Source organism: Poecilia formosa, unplaced genomic scaffold (assembly GCF_000485575.1).
Source record: "Poecilia formosa unplaced genomic scaffold, Poecilia_formosa-5.1.2 Scaffold193, whole genome shotgun sequence".
NCBI classification, from domain to species: Eukaryota; Metazoa; Chordata; class Actinopteri; order Cyprinodontiformes; family Poeciliidae; genus Poecilia; species Poecilia formosa.
In genome coordinates this window covers 1,162,140-1,182,177 of record NW_006800132.1, presented here as the reverse complement: position 1 = coordinate 1,182,177, position 20,038 = coordinate 1,162,140, and the positions used below count along the sequence as shown (strand labels likewise).

General features: G+C 38.0%; 1 protein-coding gene across 2 annotated transcripts in view; it reads right to left on the bottom strand.

Moving 5' to 3' along the window:
- olfm3a (olfactomedin 3a) overlaps window positions 1–11,547 on the bottom strand; it is a 34,970-nt gene extending 23,423 nt beyond the window's left edge. The window contains exon 1 of one of the 2 annotated variants that reach the window (XM_007566599.2): window positions 11,256–11,547. In XM_007566599.2, coding sequence (XP_007566661.1) covers window positions 11,256–11,324 — 69 coding nt within the window. In that variant the 5' untranslated portion in view covers window positions 11,325–11,547. Of the gene's footprint in view, window positions 1–6,284; window positions 6,370–11,255 lie in introns of those variants that run through there. The other variant, XM_007566600.2, reaches the window with a different exon arrangement.
- Between the last annotated feature and the right edge of the window lie 8,491 nt (window positions 11,548–20,038).

Below are 20,038 nucleotides of genomic sequence, written 5' to 3'. Positions count from 1 at the left end.
AACTTGCATGTGCAGCCAGCTCTGTAACCACAACGATGCAGACATCTAGGACAGCAGTGACAAATGGTTACGCCCATGAGCAGAGGAGCAACAGCAATAATCCCAAGGCTGGAAATAAAAAAAGCCACAAGAAGACACTGACAAAGAAATAGCGAACACTGTTGAGAGAAGTGGGGAGGGTGGGACAACACGGCAAAAAGAAAAAGCCATCTTCCCTGTCAGATTTGACTCTTGTGAAAGGCATGCGGGGAGATTAATTTCCTAGAGGCGTGCCACCTTCTTGCCTTTTCTGACCTCAGCAAAGAGGAGATTGAATAGATAATTCTGCTGCACCTCGGCACATTCCGGCCCAGACAGACTCCGAATGAGCTGCCGTATTATCTTGTTCACACTCTCGCGCGTCTTCTCTAGGGTGCGCTTCAGTGAATTCCTGGGGCCTGAACACGACGACGTGTCAGTCACGAGCACCGCGACGGACGATAATGAAACAGTCATCAAACATTATCGGTGAGGTAAAGTCGGTGGGCAGCTCCAGGCCGTGCTGAGTGGCACACTGCAACACTCGAGCAGAATACTAAGCAGCTGTCAACACAAACTTATTAAGGCGTAAACAAAGATAAACAATGACGAGCTTCTGTGTACCTCAACTTCTTGCCATGGGTTAAATGTCTGCTCCACGGTGTTTTGCTGAAGTACATCAGCTGAAAGGAATAAATAGCCTTACAAGACTTATTGTAATTAAATTTTAAGCACCGACGCGTAGGCAGTACTTTAAACTAGAGATGCAGCAATCGGGATTTTGTGCCCAATTTCCAATCTCTGCTTTGTGTAAAGTTTTGACTTGCTGATCAATTTTAAATAATTCTGATTTCTCTTTAGCAACTACAGCTAATATTCAAAATATTTTTCCTAGCCCTCCTAGCATGAGAAGATATGTGCCATGTGTGAGAGAGCAAAAGCTGTAATAGAGGGTTTTTAATAACTTCTTAAAACAAAAACAAAATGAAAAGAGGTTTTAAACTGAGTATAGCATCTTATATTAGCATTTAGTACATTAAACGTAGCTAGCATTAGCTGCATACCAAATATGCAGCTAATGCTTATTTGCAGCAAATAGCTGCAATAATTGAGTGATAATTATCACTCAATGATAATTGAGTGTTCATTATCATTGTTGATAATGAACACTCCAGTGTTCATTATCAACAATGTAGATGTTTAGGCTAACTCTAAAAATGTCTAGAAAGCAGCCAACATAACAACTTACGTTATGTTGAACGTTAAGGATAAAAAAAAAGCAAATTTGCTGTAATATCTTCAGACTTTCTGTTACCTGCTGAAAATCCTGTTTTCTCTCTACGTACTTTATTGTAGTAAAAACTGCAGACATGTCACAATATGTTGTGGCATAAACACATTTCCATTTTAAAATTGATTCCTAAATATTTGTCCTTCTTCTGACTTCATTTGAACTAAAAACAGCCAACGGTGAGTTTTCTTAACTCAGTAACAGCCCCCACATAGAAGAGTGTTGGTGGAGCACAATCTGGTAGAGTTACGTATAGTGCATTGATTAGAAAAAAGATCAGATTTTTGAGTTTCAAAGTGTCAGACAGCTCTAGTCAGCTGATTTTTTAAAAGTCTCCTGTCCAGCAACGTGTCACTCAGAATTGATGTCTGATTGTCAAAGTGAGACCCAACACATTTACTTTCACAAGGAGTAAATATACGGTTCATTAAGGTTTTTTGCTATGATGCTCCTCTTAATATATAAATTAGATTAGAAAATGTTTAGGGTTTATTTCAAATAGTAATGGAAACTGAGACAGAAAAAAGATAGGGGAAAGAAAGGAAGGCAGGATGGAAAAATAGTTTAAAGGTAATGGAGAAGATGAGTGTAGGAGAGAATGCATGTCAGCATCTTAAAAGTCTGCTGCTACACCTGCAGAAAGAGAGAAAAAACTGAAACCATAGCAACAAACAACAACTGCATATACAATAACATCCCTGAAAAGTACATGCTACAAGTTAAATACATCATGAAAACATGCTAATCTAAACACCTGTGTGTGTGTTTGTATGTGTGGTTGTGTATGTAAAGTTTCTCCATTCACATGTTCAATGGAGAACACAACAGCTGGTTTCTGTTTGCATCTCTACATAACACCAGATCATTTCTGTAATTACGACTTAATCTCATGGTGTAACTCAGGTTATCTCAGTTTAACACATGTTGGAATATGAACATGCTACGTCAATGTAGATGTGCAGATTCAGGAATGACCAGATTTTATAAAATGTTGTCTCAAAGGTTGCTCACCTGATCTTTTTATTTTTTTGCTCTCAAAGAGCCCTTTGAAATTCTCTCTTTCTAATTACATTCTGCAGTGGTGTCAGTGGATGGAAAGCTAAAGCTGCCTCAGAGCCTTTTAACTACACCTCCGTCTCGATCTGGAAGCAAGACGACATCTGTTCCTTTAAATACAGCTTTTAGCTAGTAAATACCACCGCATTAATATGATCAGCACATTCCAGTAAGCTCTTTGAAGTTATAGAGCAATTTATTTGCTTCAACTACTTTCCTTTGCTTCAGAGCGGTTTGAGAGAAGTGAATAGTTCTTGGTAAGACGTTCATCAAAGTGCCCAGACTTGTTGCTTCGAATAAAAGAAAAAAAAAAAATCTGCAAGCACAACAAACATTCCTTTAAATGCCCAGCAAATCTCGCTAACTAGCTCATGTGTTCGGTGAAGACAGCAGAGACCACGCTTCGCTCTACGGTCGACGAAATGGTGAAAATTCATCTTCGGCGTCGATTTCATCTGCAGTGATTACAGAGTTTGCAAAACAATAACTTAAGAAACAAGAAATGTATTAAAGTTACGGCTTTAATGAAATAGTTATTAGATTCCCAGAAATACAAACCGAATTTGAAATTTACAGCCGTTACCTTTTTTTGTATTTAAGTCTCAGACTTAAAGGCACATTTAAGGCTGGGATTTTAATGTGTCATTGTCATTGTGTTAATTGATTTCATAGATTTCAATACATTAAAAACTTTGACGCAATTAATTGAATTCGTTGTTTTTTTCCATAGAAAAGTCCGGAGCCGGAACCTTTGGAGCGTGTTTCTAATACCACCCATTAATCTGACACACAAACAACATCTGTAAACAAAACAATGCAGGCTCTTGGTCCACCGGGGGTTAACTTTTGCTTCATGAAACAATCTGATGGGACGCTGGAAAAGACTGTTGTGGTGTGCCAGTTGTACTAAAGTGAGTTAGCCTACTATTGAAGCTATTCAAGCCTAAAATATGATTTTAATTGGAAAGGAAAATGTCAGCGTCCATAGTTCCCACTTCTAAAGATTATTTTTAAAGGGAATGATCTGGGACTCCTAAAATGCTTGAAAACTGATTGGGCATAATAATAGCACTTTGCAGCAATCTAATGGTTGAAAAACCTAAATAAATTAAAAACTAAGAATATTTTTGTTGCTGAGCTCTTTTGTCCATTCAATAACTTATAAATTGTGTTTTTTTTAATCGATATATGGTTTTAGACTAAACAATAAATAACTAAGAAACATATTCCTCAAGTCCCACCGCTAATATTTCTAACAACGTCTCAAATTCTGAAGATAACAATTCCACTCTCCATCGAAGAGAGGGAAAGAGAAAGAGAGATCTGGATAATTGTGGATATTTAAAGTATAAAAATTACAACCAAGACAAAGTATTCAAATAAATAATCACCACCAAAACATTTTCTGCTGTTAGTGTAGACTGTCGAAAACCTTTACATTTTATACAATAAAGTTGAAATAAACTTGTCTTCTTGTGGTTCTGTATAAACTCCTGCATTTCCAGCTGCTAAGTAGGTTATTTTACATTTTGTTCCCATTACAGTAATGAATTAAAAAGTCTCCTGCGGCAGAAGTACAGAATAAATACATGGAGGTCACAAATGGCTTTCCCTCATATTCCAGCCTTTTAGCTCCCTTGAAGTGATATCTATCCGATACAGAGACTTCTTGGGCTGTAATTACAGTCATCACGGAGCAGGGAGAGAGCTCTAACTGTGCCCCTGGTAGTTTCAACATCACGTCACAACTCCTGTAATTATGGCTAGACGTGTTATTATTGGAGCCGCATTCACTCAGCGGAGCACAAAGGAGTTAAGAAAAAAAAATTTAATAAATAAAAATTGTTTAAAGCATCATATTTGTCATTTAAATCAAAGGCGCATTTTGTAATTACTGATATTCATACTGGCGATGTTGATAGATCAGTTTTCGGATGAGTACTTTCAGGTAATCATTTTCCTGTCGGTTTTGCGGCCTAACTGTGTTGATGAATGGTTAAAAAGTGACATCTTCAGTTTACCTCCCGGGTGAAAAATGGTCACGTGAGGAATGAAACCTTTCGGCATCTTTTAATTTGTCGCAAACCCAGATAAATTAGCCCGGGCACGTTATCAAGGTAAATGCTAATGCGAGAATGAAAAGAACATCAAATATGCAAGAAACGGTAGCAGCTCGAGGAAGGCGATGCCCCCTCCAAAAATTACTTCAAAAGCACCCTGTACGTTTGGAATGAGTAACACGCAACAGGATGCTGCATTAATGACAAGGCGTCACATTTTCCCTGTGTGATCTTTCCTGTCATGGCCACACTTCATTTCATGTTTTGTTATTTTTTTGTTTATGCGATCAGAGTTTCATTATGTGACCTAAAACCTTTCAGTGGAAGCGGAGGTTTAAATCCGCTGCCTTTTGTGTTCAGATGTGAGCTTTTTCTGTGTGTAGCGTGTTGCGTGTGCCTGCCACCTACTTACAATGGCTAACAAGAGGGCAAGTGCCTACACAAATAACCCCGTCCTACAGGTGCCGAAGCCCAATCTGTGAGTGAAACTATGTGGAAAGACTCAAATCATCCACGCAGTGCTCATGTTCAGCGCTGATGTAAAAGTGCCTCGCAGAAATATTCGCACACACCAAATTTTGTTGCAATGAAACCTGTATGTATCTTATTGGAATTAGATGTGGCAGACGAAAGCAAAGCAGACGATACCGTGAAGTGAAAGAAAAAGAAAACCTGGTTTTAAGGCTTTTTAATTTTTTTTTTTTTTTAAATCTGAAATGTTTCCTATGGTTTTAACTTCTGCCTCCCTGTCTCTGGACCAAACCAAAACTTTAATATCAGGGTTTCGCCCCAGTGTTTTATAAGCCTGGCGGGCCACCAGGCTTTACCTGTGTGACGCCTTTGCTTTTCACTTCACATTAATGCGTTTCGTTGTGTTGGTCTGTCATATCAAATGCCAAATATGCTAAAGAGGATGGATTTGTTTCTACTGTACTAAAACATCACCTGGTGTAAGAGAGTTCAGCTCAACTGCAGCATGAAAGTCATTTTAATAATAAAGTAAGATTAGTCAAATGGGTAAAGTACGTCAAATATATGTCGGTCTATAAACATTGCAGGTTCAGAAGCCATGAAAAATGATTACAGCCTTATTACACAGTAAAACTCCTGTCTTTAAAAGCTATGTTTTGACCTTCGTTATTCTTTTACTAGTGCTTTGCTTTCTTTGGAAGAAAAATGTGAACGACTGGATAGAGATTCCATCAATTTCAAAAGAATCAACATCTCATAGCAGTGAAAACACAGTCATATTCAGTCAATTGGAATGTTATTGAAAATGTTTTATTATTCTCAAGCCTTTACTTCTGGTTAAATAAATATTTCACTTACTCCTGCTAAATAAGCATTTACATCAGACAAATAAAAAAAAAAACATTTTTGATGTAGAAATGTGAGTTTAATGAAAGGTTAATACCTTCCTAGAGGTTATTATATTCAAACTCCACTTTATTAAGACAAATGTTCCTCACTGAGTCACATATTCTACTTTATAAAACAAGACTGTAAAGTACAAATAAACATGCAGCATTATCGATACATGGGCTTCAACCTTGATCTTGTACATCCAAATCAACACGAACTTAAAGCACAGGTTTAAACCTTTAAAGTCTGATATGAGCATAATGTCACCAATTATGTTTGATTTGAACAACAAACTGTAAAGTGCATTTACTCCTTGAACACTTTACAGTACAATAAACATCAGCCTTAAACACCACTGTACACTAATTAGCTGCTAATGTACAAACTAACCCATGAAACTCTGACATTTCCATTAGCTTAAAGCTAACTTGCCAAAACCCAAATGTAGAATGAAAAACGTATCTCTCAAAACTTTACAACATTCAACATCAACTCACCATGTTTGGCAATACTCAAAACCGTAAGTAAGAAGTAGTTTTAAGGTTAATTTAGCTTGCTTGCTTCAGAAAATGGTGACAAAAGAAACACTTCCAGTTCACCGTTAAGTCCCTTTAAACCATGTGAAATAAACTGTAGCGACCCCTAGTGGATGAATTCAGCAGTTTCTCAAAACTCAGCATGTTTATGGAAGCTGCTCTGCTCAGGTGAGTCCACAGCTGATCTATTTAGCTAAATATAAAACACAATGTGGCAGAAAACTAACACTGCAGAACACACCACCGCCCCCTGGTGGCAGAACCCTAATAAGGGGATTTATTTTTTTCTTCAGCAGGAACAGGAAGCTGTTCAGAGTTGACAGGAAGATGAGTAGAGGTAAATAGAGAGGAATCTCTAAACATACAACCTTAAACATACATACAGCCAGAGGCAAAACAGAATTTATATCAAAGCTTTTCTGTGTCTCCCAAATGTACAATACCGAAACGGCAATAAAAATCTTTGTATGGAATTATGCATCTTCCTGCACTACTGAGACCTGAGGCAGATATGCAGAAATGTGAAAGTGTTGTATAACAAAACTAATCAGGAAACAACCAACACATTTTCCATGATGTAGGGGAATTGTTTTGATTTGCTTTGCCGCATCAAGGTCATGTTAGCCTTGACCTATTGATTTTAAATTGTGCATTGGACCATCATATTCCTTTTCAGGAGTTCAAGATCGACAGAAAGAGCTTTTTAGTCTGTTAAAAATCTCTCACAGGGAGCATAGCCAACTCAAACAGAAGAATGCTTCATATTTTAAAATTCATAGTAAACATTTTACTGGAGAAATAACTTTCTCTGTAGGTGTGTTATGGGCATATTGTTTCACAGGAGGTCTGGTGTTTGTGTTTGGAAAATTGACCAAGGCAAGGACTTTATTTAACCCAACTTTCTAAAACAAATTAAGCTTCACAATGAAAAAAATTAGATGCATTTTAGCTTCAGCCCTTCTGTATACAAAACTCTAAGTCATCTGGGTGTTAGTAGTCTTTAGAGTCGCTATTATGTGGTGTATTTTCCCCTGACAAATTTACACAGAAATAAAAACACAACTGCATATGAATGCTCACTGAAAAATTTCACTAAATGCTTCACAAACATTTGCATTGTCTAACGACATCACAACAATATCCAGCTGATCAGACGGCAGCGGAAACCTACTTTTTGAGAAATCTTTCCAGCAGGCAGTCTATCTAAATCGTGTGTTTCGTTTGAATCGGAAGATGTTTCACCTTACACATTTGGCTACGGCGATCCCCAAGCTCTGACAGATCCTGCTGTGGATGGTGGAGCTGAAGCAAATGCGGGTGATTATCATAATTGTCTTCTGAACTTTAATCCATACAAATCTGTTTATGTTTCCAGTTTGAATCTTTCCATCTGATTGGCTTCCTGGCATCAACATAGTTATGTGATTTGCCAACGAGGGACACTGCATCCAGTCTGAACTCTCATTTGAACAGCTTCTCTCTTCCTAGCTGCCAAGCGATGACATTTTTTTTTCCATCTGTTTTAGATTTGAGTGATGGTGGCCGTTTGGTCTGTATAGGAACTTTGACTGATGTCAGTCTTTTTATTTTTAACATAATATATGACATAAGTCCCATAAAAGTTGGCCGATATTAACATAGCAGTAATATTATTGCATGCTGTCGATATGGACCCACAGTTTCATAAAGATCCAACAATTCTCAAGATGATCACTAGAGATGTTTTATAATAAACGGTCCATTTCAATATGCTCTGATCCACCTCATAAATCACTTTTATTTGCTTTACTGTTGCTAATTTTTTTAGGATTGTATGAAGTGTTTTCAAATCAAGCACTACACTACTATTGCAATATTTGTGATATAATTGTGCAGCCCTAAGCTATTCAGTTCTTAAATGAAACAAAATCAATAGCAAAATTATGTAGCAAGTTAGGGTTTTGTCATTACCTTGACATTACACTCTATTAAAGGGGTATTATGTATTTTCCAGGAACATGGTGCCATTTTGTAGCACATCTCATGGTGGCATAAACAACCGTTCTGAGGCGCATTGGACTGAGAAGTAGTTTGTGTGAACTTGCAGTTCCACCAGGTGTTTGCTATTTGCTGCTGCTAGTCTAAAGGAGCTGAGAGAGGACGTTGCAGGTGCAGGATGCTCCGTGGGACTGCAACTCTATGGCAGAGTTTTGGGGGTAAAACTTTGGGCTTTCATGAGTGAATAACATAATAACATGACATAAAGTTTACAAATACATAACACTGCTCCCTTTAAGATTATCTGTCTCCTTTAACCACATGTCTTCCAGTCACAAGAGTAAAACCTTAACTGTAGTTATGATGAGAATAGTAACTGGGTCCCATTAGCAACCACTGTGCAACTATCCAGCAGGCCCAGATGATAGGGGGAAAACATCTACATGCAAATACTCCATTTCATACCAAAAGCTCTGAAGGGATCTTTCATGAACACTGCAGCAGCAATAGATGCCAAACCGAATCGTCACAACAAAGACAAATCCATACCATTAGCTCAACATATAGCCCCTTTATTTCAGAAAGCGGCTAGTTAAAATGCTCTCCCAAAACTGCAAAGCTAAAGCTTGTGTGAACGGCTGCAGGGGTCGTTCTGGGGCATCCGCAAACACATACAGTTAAATGCCGAGAAGTAATGACTGCCACCCCTGAACAAAGCCTCCTGTACAAGGCCTGACAGCCCGAGACTGACAGCTTAATCATTTCCAGCTCTGTATAATACCATGAAAGGTTTGTCTTCCCAGACAAATCGAAAACACCGAGGCTGAAAGGCTGAAGCAATTTGCATGCAGCTCCAGATAAAATAATGTCTCCTTTTTTTTTTCTTTTTTTTTTTTTTGCCTTAATGGCAGCTTGGCAATTATTATCAGAAGCCGATGAAAGATAAAAACTGGCTTCATAGAGCCAACAATATGCACAGAGATAATTGCACAGGGACAGTTCATCGAAAGTAATTTCACAACTTTCTTATGAACTGAGAACTTTAGAAATCCTTCTACAATATCGAGACCAAATGCATTCGACAAGCACCAAGCAGGAACGGGTAGAAACGCACCAATCTGTTGGCCGGCAGACCTGATTAGCCAATTTTCTCTAGACTGTGTCTGATTTGGGAACAATGGGTCAAACACTAAACAGGTAAAACATTCTTCCTTGTATTTGTTTAAACAGCCAAAACTGAGAAATCCTACCATTTCCAGTCAGAAAATGCTACAACCAATTTTGTATCTTGATCATTTTTTAAAAACAGATACTAATCAAAGAAAAAAAAAAGGTTTGGAATATATATCTTGTAGTACGTATTGTACAATTAATACATATTTTAGTTATTTTTCTGCACTTTCCCCCCTACTCTCTGTGCTTAATCATTAGAATCAAAAAATCTGAATCAGTCAATCTTGGTGCATATCTAGAAAAGGTAAAGGTATGTTAAATCATTTTAATAACTAAAAAATAAAAACAGTCCTGAACCGTATTTCGTCCTGGCAAATGACATAAGGCATGACCTGACTAACAAAACTGGCACCGACTAGTGATTAGTGCTCTAATTGATTAGTCACAATCTCTTAACCAAAGAATCTAATTTTAGAGAGCGAATGAGCAACTACGTCTTCACAGAACCGTTAAAAAAAGAAAACGGTTTAGAAAACTGGTTTTCATTCTTTGAAGACGCCTCTGTTTTTCTGCAAAGGCAGGGAAGCAGAGCAATGATGTCGCAGATTCACGGAGTGGACAGCAGCTCCCCCACTATCACTAACACACAGAGACCCTGATCCCCAAACAGCACAGTGTCCCTCCCATTTATCATATGCGACTTTTTGTTATTGCACTTTAGTCTTACCATGATCTGAGCATGCATCTCCATTGCCAACAAAACCGCTCAAGGTTAGGTTCAAGCAATAAGCCAGCATCTTGACAGGAACAGGCAGACATAAAGATGAATGTGTTTTTTCTCTTTTTTTGTGCAGGGTACTGAGGTTGTGACACAAACACAATGAGAGTGCACAGCATACACACAAGCCACATAAGATATAAATGCACTGTAAAAAATAAAAAATATGGAATTAATGGTAAAATCCTGCTGCCAGAAATTTACTACAAACTACAAAGATCCTGTATATCACAGTAAAATATACTTCATTTGATTTCAATGTGATAGTTAATACCTTATTTTTGTCTAATGCTAATTAAGCTTCAAATCTGACAGACTGAAATGAAATGATGTAAAGTAGAAAACCATCACATCATTTTCTGTTTCTTTAAATCCACAGAAATTTGATACAGAGGTGTAATCTTCATTATATGTAATTTTACTTAGTTTCAGGATTTTTTCCCCACTGCTTTTACCTAACTGTAACATTTAATGTCTCTTTTAACATAAATGACAGTTTGGGGGGGGGGGAAGAAAGTGTAGCTTGATCACTATCAGTTATCATGATCAATTTTGCCTTTTCAGTTTTTTTACAGTTGTTTTTACAGACATGTTTTAACAGTGCACAGATTATGTTGGAAGATGGAGAATCACCATTGTTGAAGGTAGTCAGTTACTAATGTTGACGTGCTTGTTGCTTATTCCTATTTCATTTTAACGTATTTAATTCTCAGAAATATATTCAGTCTGCCTTTTCCAGAACAAATGAGGAACCGTGCCATAAAGCCAATATCCCAACTTTAAATCTAACAGTCAGATTAAATCAGGCTAAGTCAGTAATATTATCTTATTTTAGGAGTTTTCAGTTGAGTTTGTATTGTCTGTATAAAGAAACGAGCAACGGCGCATCGCTCCGAATATCAAACTCCAAAATAAATGGCAGTAAGTGCAGTATTTCATTGTCATTCAGAAGGAACAAGTGTGGGACAGCAGACGAGGCAAAATGTAGGAAGAAGCAAACTCACCATGGACGGATAGAGTCCGAACACGGTGAGGGAAAGGAGCGGGTACAGGACGCTCAGAAGGACCCTCATGCTGCCAGGCTCTGGGCGGCCACTTTCCTCCGGGGGTCCTCAGTCCTTTCCTTCTTTTACGCGGAGCTGCCGCCTCACGGCGTCTTCGTGTTTTTTTATGACCGAGGAACCGCAGAGAGCGCGCGCTGACAGCGGTACGGAAGCCACGCGTTCAGCGGCATCACACCCACCGTTCCCCGGTGCTCTGACTGGAGGCAGCGCCGAGGAGGGGGAAAAAGAGGAAAAGTTTGAAGTGGGGGATAAATATTTAAATATTTCAGTCCTTATGTGGACTGCAGGGGAGGCGCACCAAGTGACATCACCAGATAGATAGATAGATAGATAGATAGATAGATAGATAGATAGATAGATAGATAGATAGATAGATAGATAGATAGATAGATAGATAGATAAAAATTATATTTTGCTGCACAACAAGCACACAGCTCCGTGTAATTTATTTGAATTTTATTTGAGAGTAACACAAATAATCACATAACTGTAAAATGGAAGGGAAACTATATAAAACCATAAAAATAGACAAATGTCGCATGGATTTGTATTCAGCTTCTTTTAATGTGACTGAATAAAATTCTGAGCAACCTTGTGTTTTCAGAAGACCCCTGATTAGTAAATATAAATAACAAGAGTGTTATTGAATCTGTGATGCTCTTGAGAACCTCATGAAGATAAAAGTATATACAGCAGAAAGGTTGAACCATTTTGTCATGAGAAAACAGAACAGTATGGGACAACTGCAAGCACAGTAAGACTTGGTCTTCTGCCTTAACCCACCTCTCAGGTGGAGAAAGCAACAGTAAAACAGTCAAGAGGACTTTGGAGGAACTGCAATTTAGTTCAGGTGGAACAATCTACTGGCAGGATAATAACTACTTACCTACCTGCCTACCTATCCACCAACCTACCTACTTTCCCTCCTACCTGCTTGCCTTACTAGCTAGCTCACTACCTATATCTATCTTTCCATCTACTTACTTGCCAGCCTGCCTACCTACCTCCATAACTAAATAATATATTATATATATATATTATATATTTCCAGAAATGTTCCACAGCTTTAAAAGACAGGCACTGTCTGTTTGGAATATTTAGAAAATCTGTTTTCAAATATCTAAATGAGCTAAATGAATCCTATTTGGGTCCAGCTGAAAAACCAGCAGAAATATGTTCCATCGACTGCTTTCTGGCATGATAAGAGGCAGAATTGTCCCAATCATTGTCTGTTTCGTAACTGATCTCTGGGTATAAATACATTCAAGTTTCCATAAGCATTTGTATATTTCAATGTCGACTAACATCACATAGAAGTTTGCGTTCTCTTAAAAAGTCAGGTAAAAGGGTGAATATTAAATTAAACAGCTTTCTCTCTCCTGATTTTTATCAGCATAAAATATTTGCCTGCTCTTTCAATTTTTCAATATCGAGATAATTTACTATGTACTCATCATTGAAATGTATGAATTGTGTATAGATACATTATGCAAGAAATTGATTTTTTTTTTTCTTTTGATGCAATTAATTTACACATTTCCGTTTGACTCTGGTTCAGTATTTTTTTGCTTTGATGTCGTGTTGTTTTTGTTGTCAAAGTCCGTTCTCTTGTTTGAGTCAATGTTCCTTTCCCCATTTTCTGCTCTCCAAATCCTTATTATTGAATCATCCCACCTGCATACAGTCAACAGTTTAACTCCTTCAATGTAATCGACACACACACCCATGCACACGCACACATACACACACACACATTCCTCAACCGAACATACAACAGTGAAGGAAGATGGAGTAGCCAGAGAGAATTCACTCACTCACAGAGATAACATTCTTATTCCAAATGTAGACCCTATATCGTCTAGGGGTGCATTCACACTCGCCATGTTTGACCCTCTTTAATCGAACTCTGGTCAGTTTGTCTTGAAAGTCCGTTTTGTTTGGGGCGGTGTGAATGCGTAATCAAACTCTGGTCCTCCTAAAAAGCTGAGTCTCTTTTCGATTTACATGAACTCTGGTGCAGTTCAAATGCATATGTGAACGCAAACCACTCCAAAAGCAGGAAGCTTAAGTTGGGTGAATTCTACCAACGCCATGTTGTGACTCTAGCTTTAGCGTGAGAAATGGGTTATGGTTAAAAATAAATTCTATAAACAATAAAATCTGATGTTAAAAATGTAAAAAATGAAACAAAAATGTAAACAAAAATTCTTGTTTTGTGGTTCTTGGTGTACCTTACATAGCTACAGATGCCCCTATGTGGTAAAACTATGTACATTCATTTACAACACCGTTTCAAATATGAATTTTTTTTATTTTTTATTTTTTTTTACTTTTGATGAATGTGTGCATGGTTTTTATCATATTTGTATACACACAAGTAACAGGGATGCTCATGTTTTAGCTTTAAAGCATTTGGTTTTCTGTCTAGAGGTGGCCAACACAAATTACAACATGTGTTTAAACCACCGCGCATCGCTGGGCAAATTGCCGCAGAGATTGAAAGTCTCATGGCCTGTGAAAGTGAACTCAATCGTAAAACCACAAGGATGTGAGACAGATGTGAAACAGGCTTGGCGACAATAAAAACCATTTGCAGATAGAAAGAAAACGCCACCTTCCATTTCTCCCTACTCTGTGGGAGGGGAAGGCAGCGAAGAACACCTGCTTCCTCACGACGCTCGATCTGCATCGGGGCTGAGGGGGCTTTTTATTTGGAAGACTCACGCTTGGTTTCCCTGGTGCTCTGTGGTTACATTCATGAAGTTTTTGTGAATATCACAGGTATGTTGTATTCATGAAACCAGTCATCAGTGGAGCAGCAGCAAAGGGAGGGATAAGATGCTGGTGTAGGCTTCCATGAAATGCAACGCCGTAGGAAAGCTGAGGACCTTCTAATCTCGTCATCTTTAGTCCGATGCAAGAGCTGTACGTGTTACCTTGTACTGTTGATCTGAATCTATTAAAGCTGAACTGTGTAATATTTATGAAAAACATGTTTTGTACATATTTGTTGAAGGTGTTACTATGTGTTGATATTATAACATGGGACAAATAATCTGTGACATTTTTGTGGTCCTATAGCCATCTGTAGAAATACACCAGGTAATCTGAAGCAACCAATCAGAGCCGGTGTTCTGTCAGATCAGCATACGTTGTCAGATAGTCATACGCTTAGCTCAGACATGTATATGCTGTCGTTGCCATATGATTTTATTTAATCAACATAGAATCATGACGTAGATCATCATACACTTTGTTATTAACAGCAGTATGGCATCCTGACTTAGCGGTTAAGTAGGTTAATGAGTTTTACACGGGCGTGTGTTGTAGTTGACTGCAGCTGCAGCTAGACTCTGCTTTAAATACACTTTGAAACCACGACAACGCATGTATATCTATATAGTTATCATATTATAAACAATTTAATGACTTATTTTCGTCATAACTTGTTTCCTATGCTGAACTGACAACTCCACTGACGGTCGGACTTCTTAATGCACATGCGCGGACATGCTACTCACTGCATGTATGCTATGCTGACAGCGTATGACTATCTGACAGAACACCTGGAGGAGGGTCAAATCCCCTCATGTGCTTTACACCCAGCCCCTTTCTCTCCGCTGGCTACGCTATTTCCTCACACCAGAGTCAAGCTAGCTAGCATGGCCACAGATGACAGCCGATAAACAGTTTTCCTGGAACGGTAACTGGCTTATCCGCCATAACACATTGAACAGCACATACACAAGCATGACTGACAGCTCTAAGACCCTCCTTCTGGCTCTGATTGGTTGTTTCTGATCGGGGGCACTGCTTTTCTGCAGATGGTAGTAGGACAACAGGGAGAAGGAAGAGGAGCTTGATTTTTTTTTTTCACAGATTATGTGTTATACTGTGACAACATAGTGACAGTTGAGACATATTTGTCAAAAAACATGTTTATAAAAGTTACAAACTGCAGCTTTAATCTACAATCTACCTTTTGGTCTCCTCCTTTGGCTGTGAAAAAAGCACTTTTTTTTTAACAGAATGCTCTTTTTATGTATTTGTAGGCACGTTTGTTTAACGGGATGTGACGTGATGCTTCATGAGATTCCTAAAATGTTTTCTTTTGATTTGATTGTTTTAAAATTCTTGGGGGGCGAGGAATCTCCATGGTCATATTTGTCTACCTTGCATCATTAAGTACAGGCCAGAACTTCTGAGTTAAAACAAATGATCTTTCAGAATATTTTTTTTCCATTAATACAGAGAAAAGCAACAAAGACAAAAACAAAGCTGTATTAATGATACATATCATCCTGTGGTGCGTCACCTGACAAAGAGCAACAAAAACAAAACCAAACGTTGGGAAAAAAATCTGAAAAGAAATTCTAGAAAGTTCCATATTGTAGAAACAAAATCCAGAACACGTCCTGTACGCACTCATAGATCTACTCTCGTGCTCTAGAAATACCGGACCGGGTTGTATCGTATTTCTTCACTGAATCTTGTGGACTGTGTCGCAGTTTTTCCTTTTGTAAACTCACCATTACGTCTCCCACCCACAAGACAAAAGATGGAGGTCAAGCATTCTTCCAGTTCAAGTGTCACTTTGCAGACATGCAGAAGCAATTATATTATACTGAAAAGAAGCACGTCTGTTTGATAGAACACCAAAACAACAACAACAAAAAATGCTACAAATGGGTCACGATCCAAATCTTTTTACAGACATGAGGAAAAAGCCTTAAAGATAGCAACCCAGTAATCACGCTGCAAGACCAGAACATGTGACTAGTGGTGGCTGCTGACTGATTGCACCCGGTATAATATGTCTTCCTTTGGTTAAAGGAGCATGGTGAAACATTTTAAATGAAATACGGCATATATTAATAGAGTATGAATGAATACGGCCTATGCTAAGCTATTAAACCTCGTCCATAATCTGTGCTCCCACATCCCAGGCTGACTGAGCTGCAGACATGCAAGGTGTAAGCTGAAACATCAACAACCTTCTAAAATCAAAGTTTTGATTTTCTGAATAATCTTTTCCTTAAACAGTAATGTCTTCCAGATACCACTGAACATGAGCACATGAGTATTTTTTAATGCTTTCTGAACCGTCAAACTTTACTCGGCTCACAGACGCTACTGATCTGCAAAATGCAAACGTTTCGGTTGAAATAAAAATGCTTATTGCAGCTTCTGTGTAATTTTGTGTTCTGAATGTGAACATATTAAATGCTTTCATACTGTTTTTCTGCCTAAAACCTGCTGGTTAGTCTGTTTTACTCGCAAATATCTCAGATCAGATCGGCAGCCTGGATTGCTCCACACATTTCACATTTTTTTGCTTTTTTTTCCCTTCCCCTTCCTCCGTACTGTGTGTGGAATTAGTTTTCCATATCTCCAGGTATAAATCTACACAACCCACACTTAAGAGTGGAAGTGTAAAACATCGCTCCGGAGCAAGCCGGACTAGATTACATCGAGCTTCTGCCGACTCTCTTTTTCATACACGAGTCTCAGATGTGATGTCACGCGCCTTGTTTCTTCATGTTTTGTTCACATCGTGACGCGACGTTCCCTCGGTATCGGATATTTTCTGCCAGGGAACAAAGCTTTCTTAGAGTACATCAGATTAGGGTTCTGTTTGGCCAAAAGCTTTTTCAGTTTTGGGCAAAAAAAGATCTTTTTCTTGCGTTGGCAAGAAAAAGATCCATGTCAGTATCTTAATTATGCAAGAATAAACTCTAGTCCTTGTGGGGTAAATGATTAAAAGAATGAAATCCTATCTGCAAAGTAGATTACTAAAGGAGAAAAGCAATCCGAGAGTGATGCAACACCTATTCGCGGCAGTATAATAGACTTTGATAGAGCCGGTTTAGATGGTGAAGTTCGGGGTAATTAAAATGAAACAGACCACAACTGCTGGGAGACCGACAGGCCCGTTTCTATATTCTTCCAGAAAATTGTGTTTTTGATCTCCAGGCTCAGGCTGATCTTTTTTCTGTCATGTGTGAAGCTCCGCGTACAGTAGATGCCTCTGCATTCATGTGATCCCGTTAAACCGACGGTTCAGTTCGCTTTTATCCGGAGGATCTCGTCTTCTCTCTGCACGTTTCATCTTCAAAACAAATGTTTGAGGGTATTTTGGATGGCGTTTGAAAAAAAAAAAAAAGACAAAGAGCTCAAATGAATCCCTTTTTGTTGAAGGTTTGCATTTCATCATGCATAATTAGTTATAAAATGGGCACATCAATGAGGAAAGCTGTAAAAACAGAATGTCAGTGTGTCATGTTTTTATTTTCCAGCAGAGAGTCAATCAACCAAGCAGCCAAAAGCCAGGGTGACTCTGGAGGAGCTGCAGAAATCCACAACTCAGTGTAAAGTTACGCAGTAAAAAAAAAAAAGAACAGCAACATATTGCTTTATTTAGACGGTCATAGAGAAAAAAAAATTGTAGGAAGAAAAAGAACCGGTCATGAAAATAAATAAGTCAATAAATAAACGTTACTTGAGCTATTCAGTGGAGTTTATATTAAACTCCGCTTTTATTTTGACATTCCACTTCCGCTTATCAGCAAGCTTATTTGCATATTTTGCATATATTTGCTAGATGTTTAGCCTGGGCCTAAATATTTAGCTTGCAATCAAAACATTTAGTTAGCAAGCTAAATATTTAAATCTGAGCTAAACATTTAGCTTGAAAACTAAATGCTTTGGAATTAAGTATTTAGTTTGGAAAATAGATATTTAGTTAACAAGTTACATATTTAATTTGGAGCTAAATATTTAGTTTGTACTCTGCAAAACGTTTAGCTCAGACTTAAACATTTTGTTTGCACACTAAATATTTAGCTAGCTAAATATTTAAATTCCAAGCTAAATATTGAGTTTAGTTTAGCTGTGCTTATTACAGATTAAAATGAAAGCAGAAACAAAGTTAATAAATGAGAAATAATGTGTTGTAAAAAAACCCACTTTTTTTTGTTTACAAAAAATTTTTTTACATTAATTAATGTAAAAAAAAAAAACTTTTTTTTTTTACATTATTTCATTTGTCTGAGAAAATCTTACATTAATTTAAAAAACAAAAAACAAAAAAACAAATCATTAATCTGTGTCACTGCCGGTCAGATTTTCTCTACCATTGTCAAGGGCTGAAAAATAAATCCTTCATTTAGAATAAAGCATAGATTTATGGACTTTGTGAAGATCTACCTGCATAAAACACAATAAAGTTTGTCATTAAATTAAAACATTACAAAATGCAAACGAATTCCAGGGATTTACATTTTTGATAGTTGAAAATTGAGCTGTAGCAACTTAAACTGGACAGATGTTCATAGACCCATGTAACCCAAGAGGCTATGGGTTCATGCTGTTCGTTGGATCCTGCTATTCTGGTTTGAATCTGAAAAAGGGTGCAAATGCAAAAATAAGCAAAAAATAATAATAAGCAAGGGTAGAAGAGGCGAGGGAACAACAAAAATCCACAAAGATACAAAACCTGCAAAAAAAAAAAGATGAGCCAAAATGCAGCCTAACACTGCAAACTTTTCTGAACTGGGAGGAAAAATTTTTTTTACCTCGACTCCACCTAAAATAGTCGAAGCACTGGGACTCGTGGGATTTATTCATGCCTAAAAAAAAGAGAGGGAGAGAGAGAGAGAGAGAGAGGGAGAGAGAGAGAGAGAGACCGATTCTCCAGGAAATATTTCCAGAAGGAGCAAAAGAAAAACTATTCCAGCAGCATATTTAAAAAAATAAAAATCAAGTGAGCAGTGGATGCGACGGGAGTCTGAAAGGATATGAACAGAAACAGGTAAACACCAGGAAATATAAACTATGACAAACAAGAGCACAGCGTCGACGGTACACATTGAAACAGACATATATCTATTATAACCCCTGATGTCTGGTTGGTCAGGGGGAAATTTATCAGAGCAAAAATAAAAATATGGATGATCCTTCAGGAAGCCCCTTGATGAGAAACTAAAAGCTTGCGTGCCAGAAAAGTGTCTGCAGCAGCGAGACGGAGGGGCGACCAGACAAACACCCGCAGGGCGCTCGGACTTTGAGGAAGGCTTAGAATGAGGTTTGCACTCGAGAACCCTCAGAGTGCCTCTCTGTGACATGAAGCACAGCAATAAAACCTCAAGACATACACACATGTAGAAAAAAATAAATTGCAACCCCGAGTACATCTTCAATCCCAAGGCAACAATTTTCCATCCAGTGATAAACGATTTCTTGCAAAAATGCAGAGGTGGCGCAGGTGTGCGAGAACGATCCTCAACCTGTTGAACTTTTGGTCACGACCTCTCATGCTGCGACCGTGAAACCTTACGTCTTTTAAAGATTTTTGTGACAAGTTAAAGAGAAAGCAGTGCATAAATGAGTGGAAGGAAGATAATATGCAGCTGCTTTTTAAAAAAATTGAAATCTGAAAAGTTTTATCTAGTTCACCACATTGAATCCTAACATCTCTCCTTCGTTCTCTACTATAGGAAAGTCAGAGTACGGGACATTATTTAGTCGTAAGATAATAAATCTCTTCTTTTTTTGGTATCTTTTCTTAAGTTTCTTTTTTTTTGTCACTCTCTGCTTTTCTCCACATCGTCAGAAGTGCATTTCTGCACTCGCCGCCTTGTCCTTCCACTGTCTTTCCTTCCTTTGTGTTGTTCCACTTTTATTTTCCGACTTGCTCTTTTCCAGCATCAGTTGCTCGGCAACAT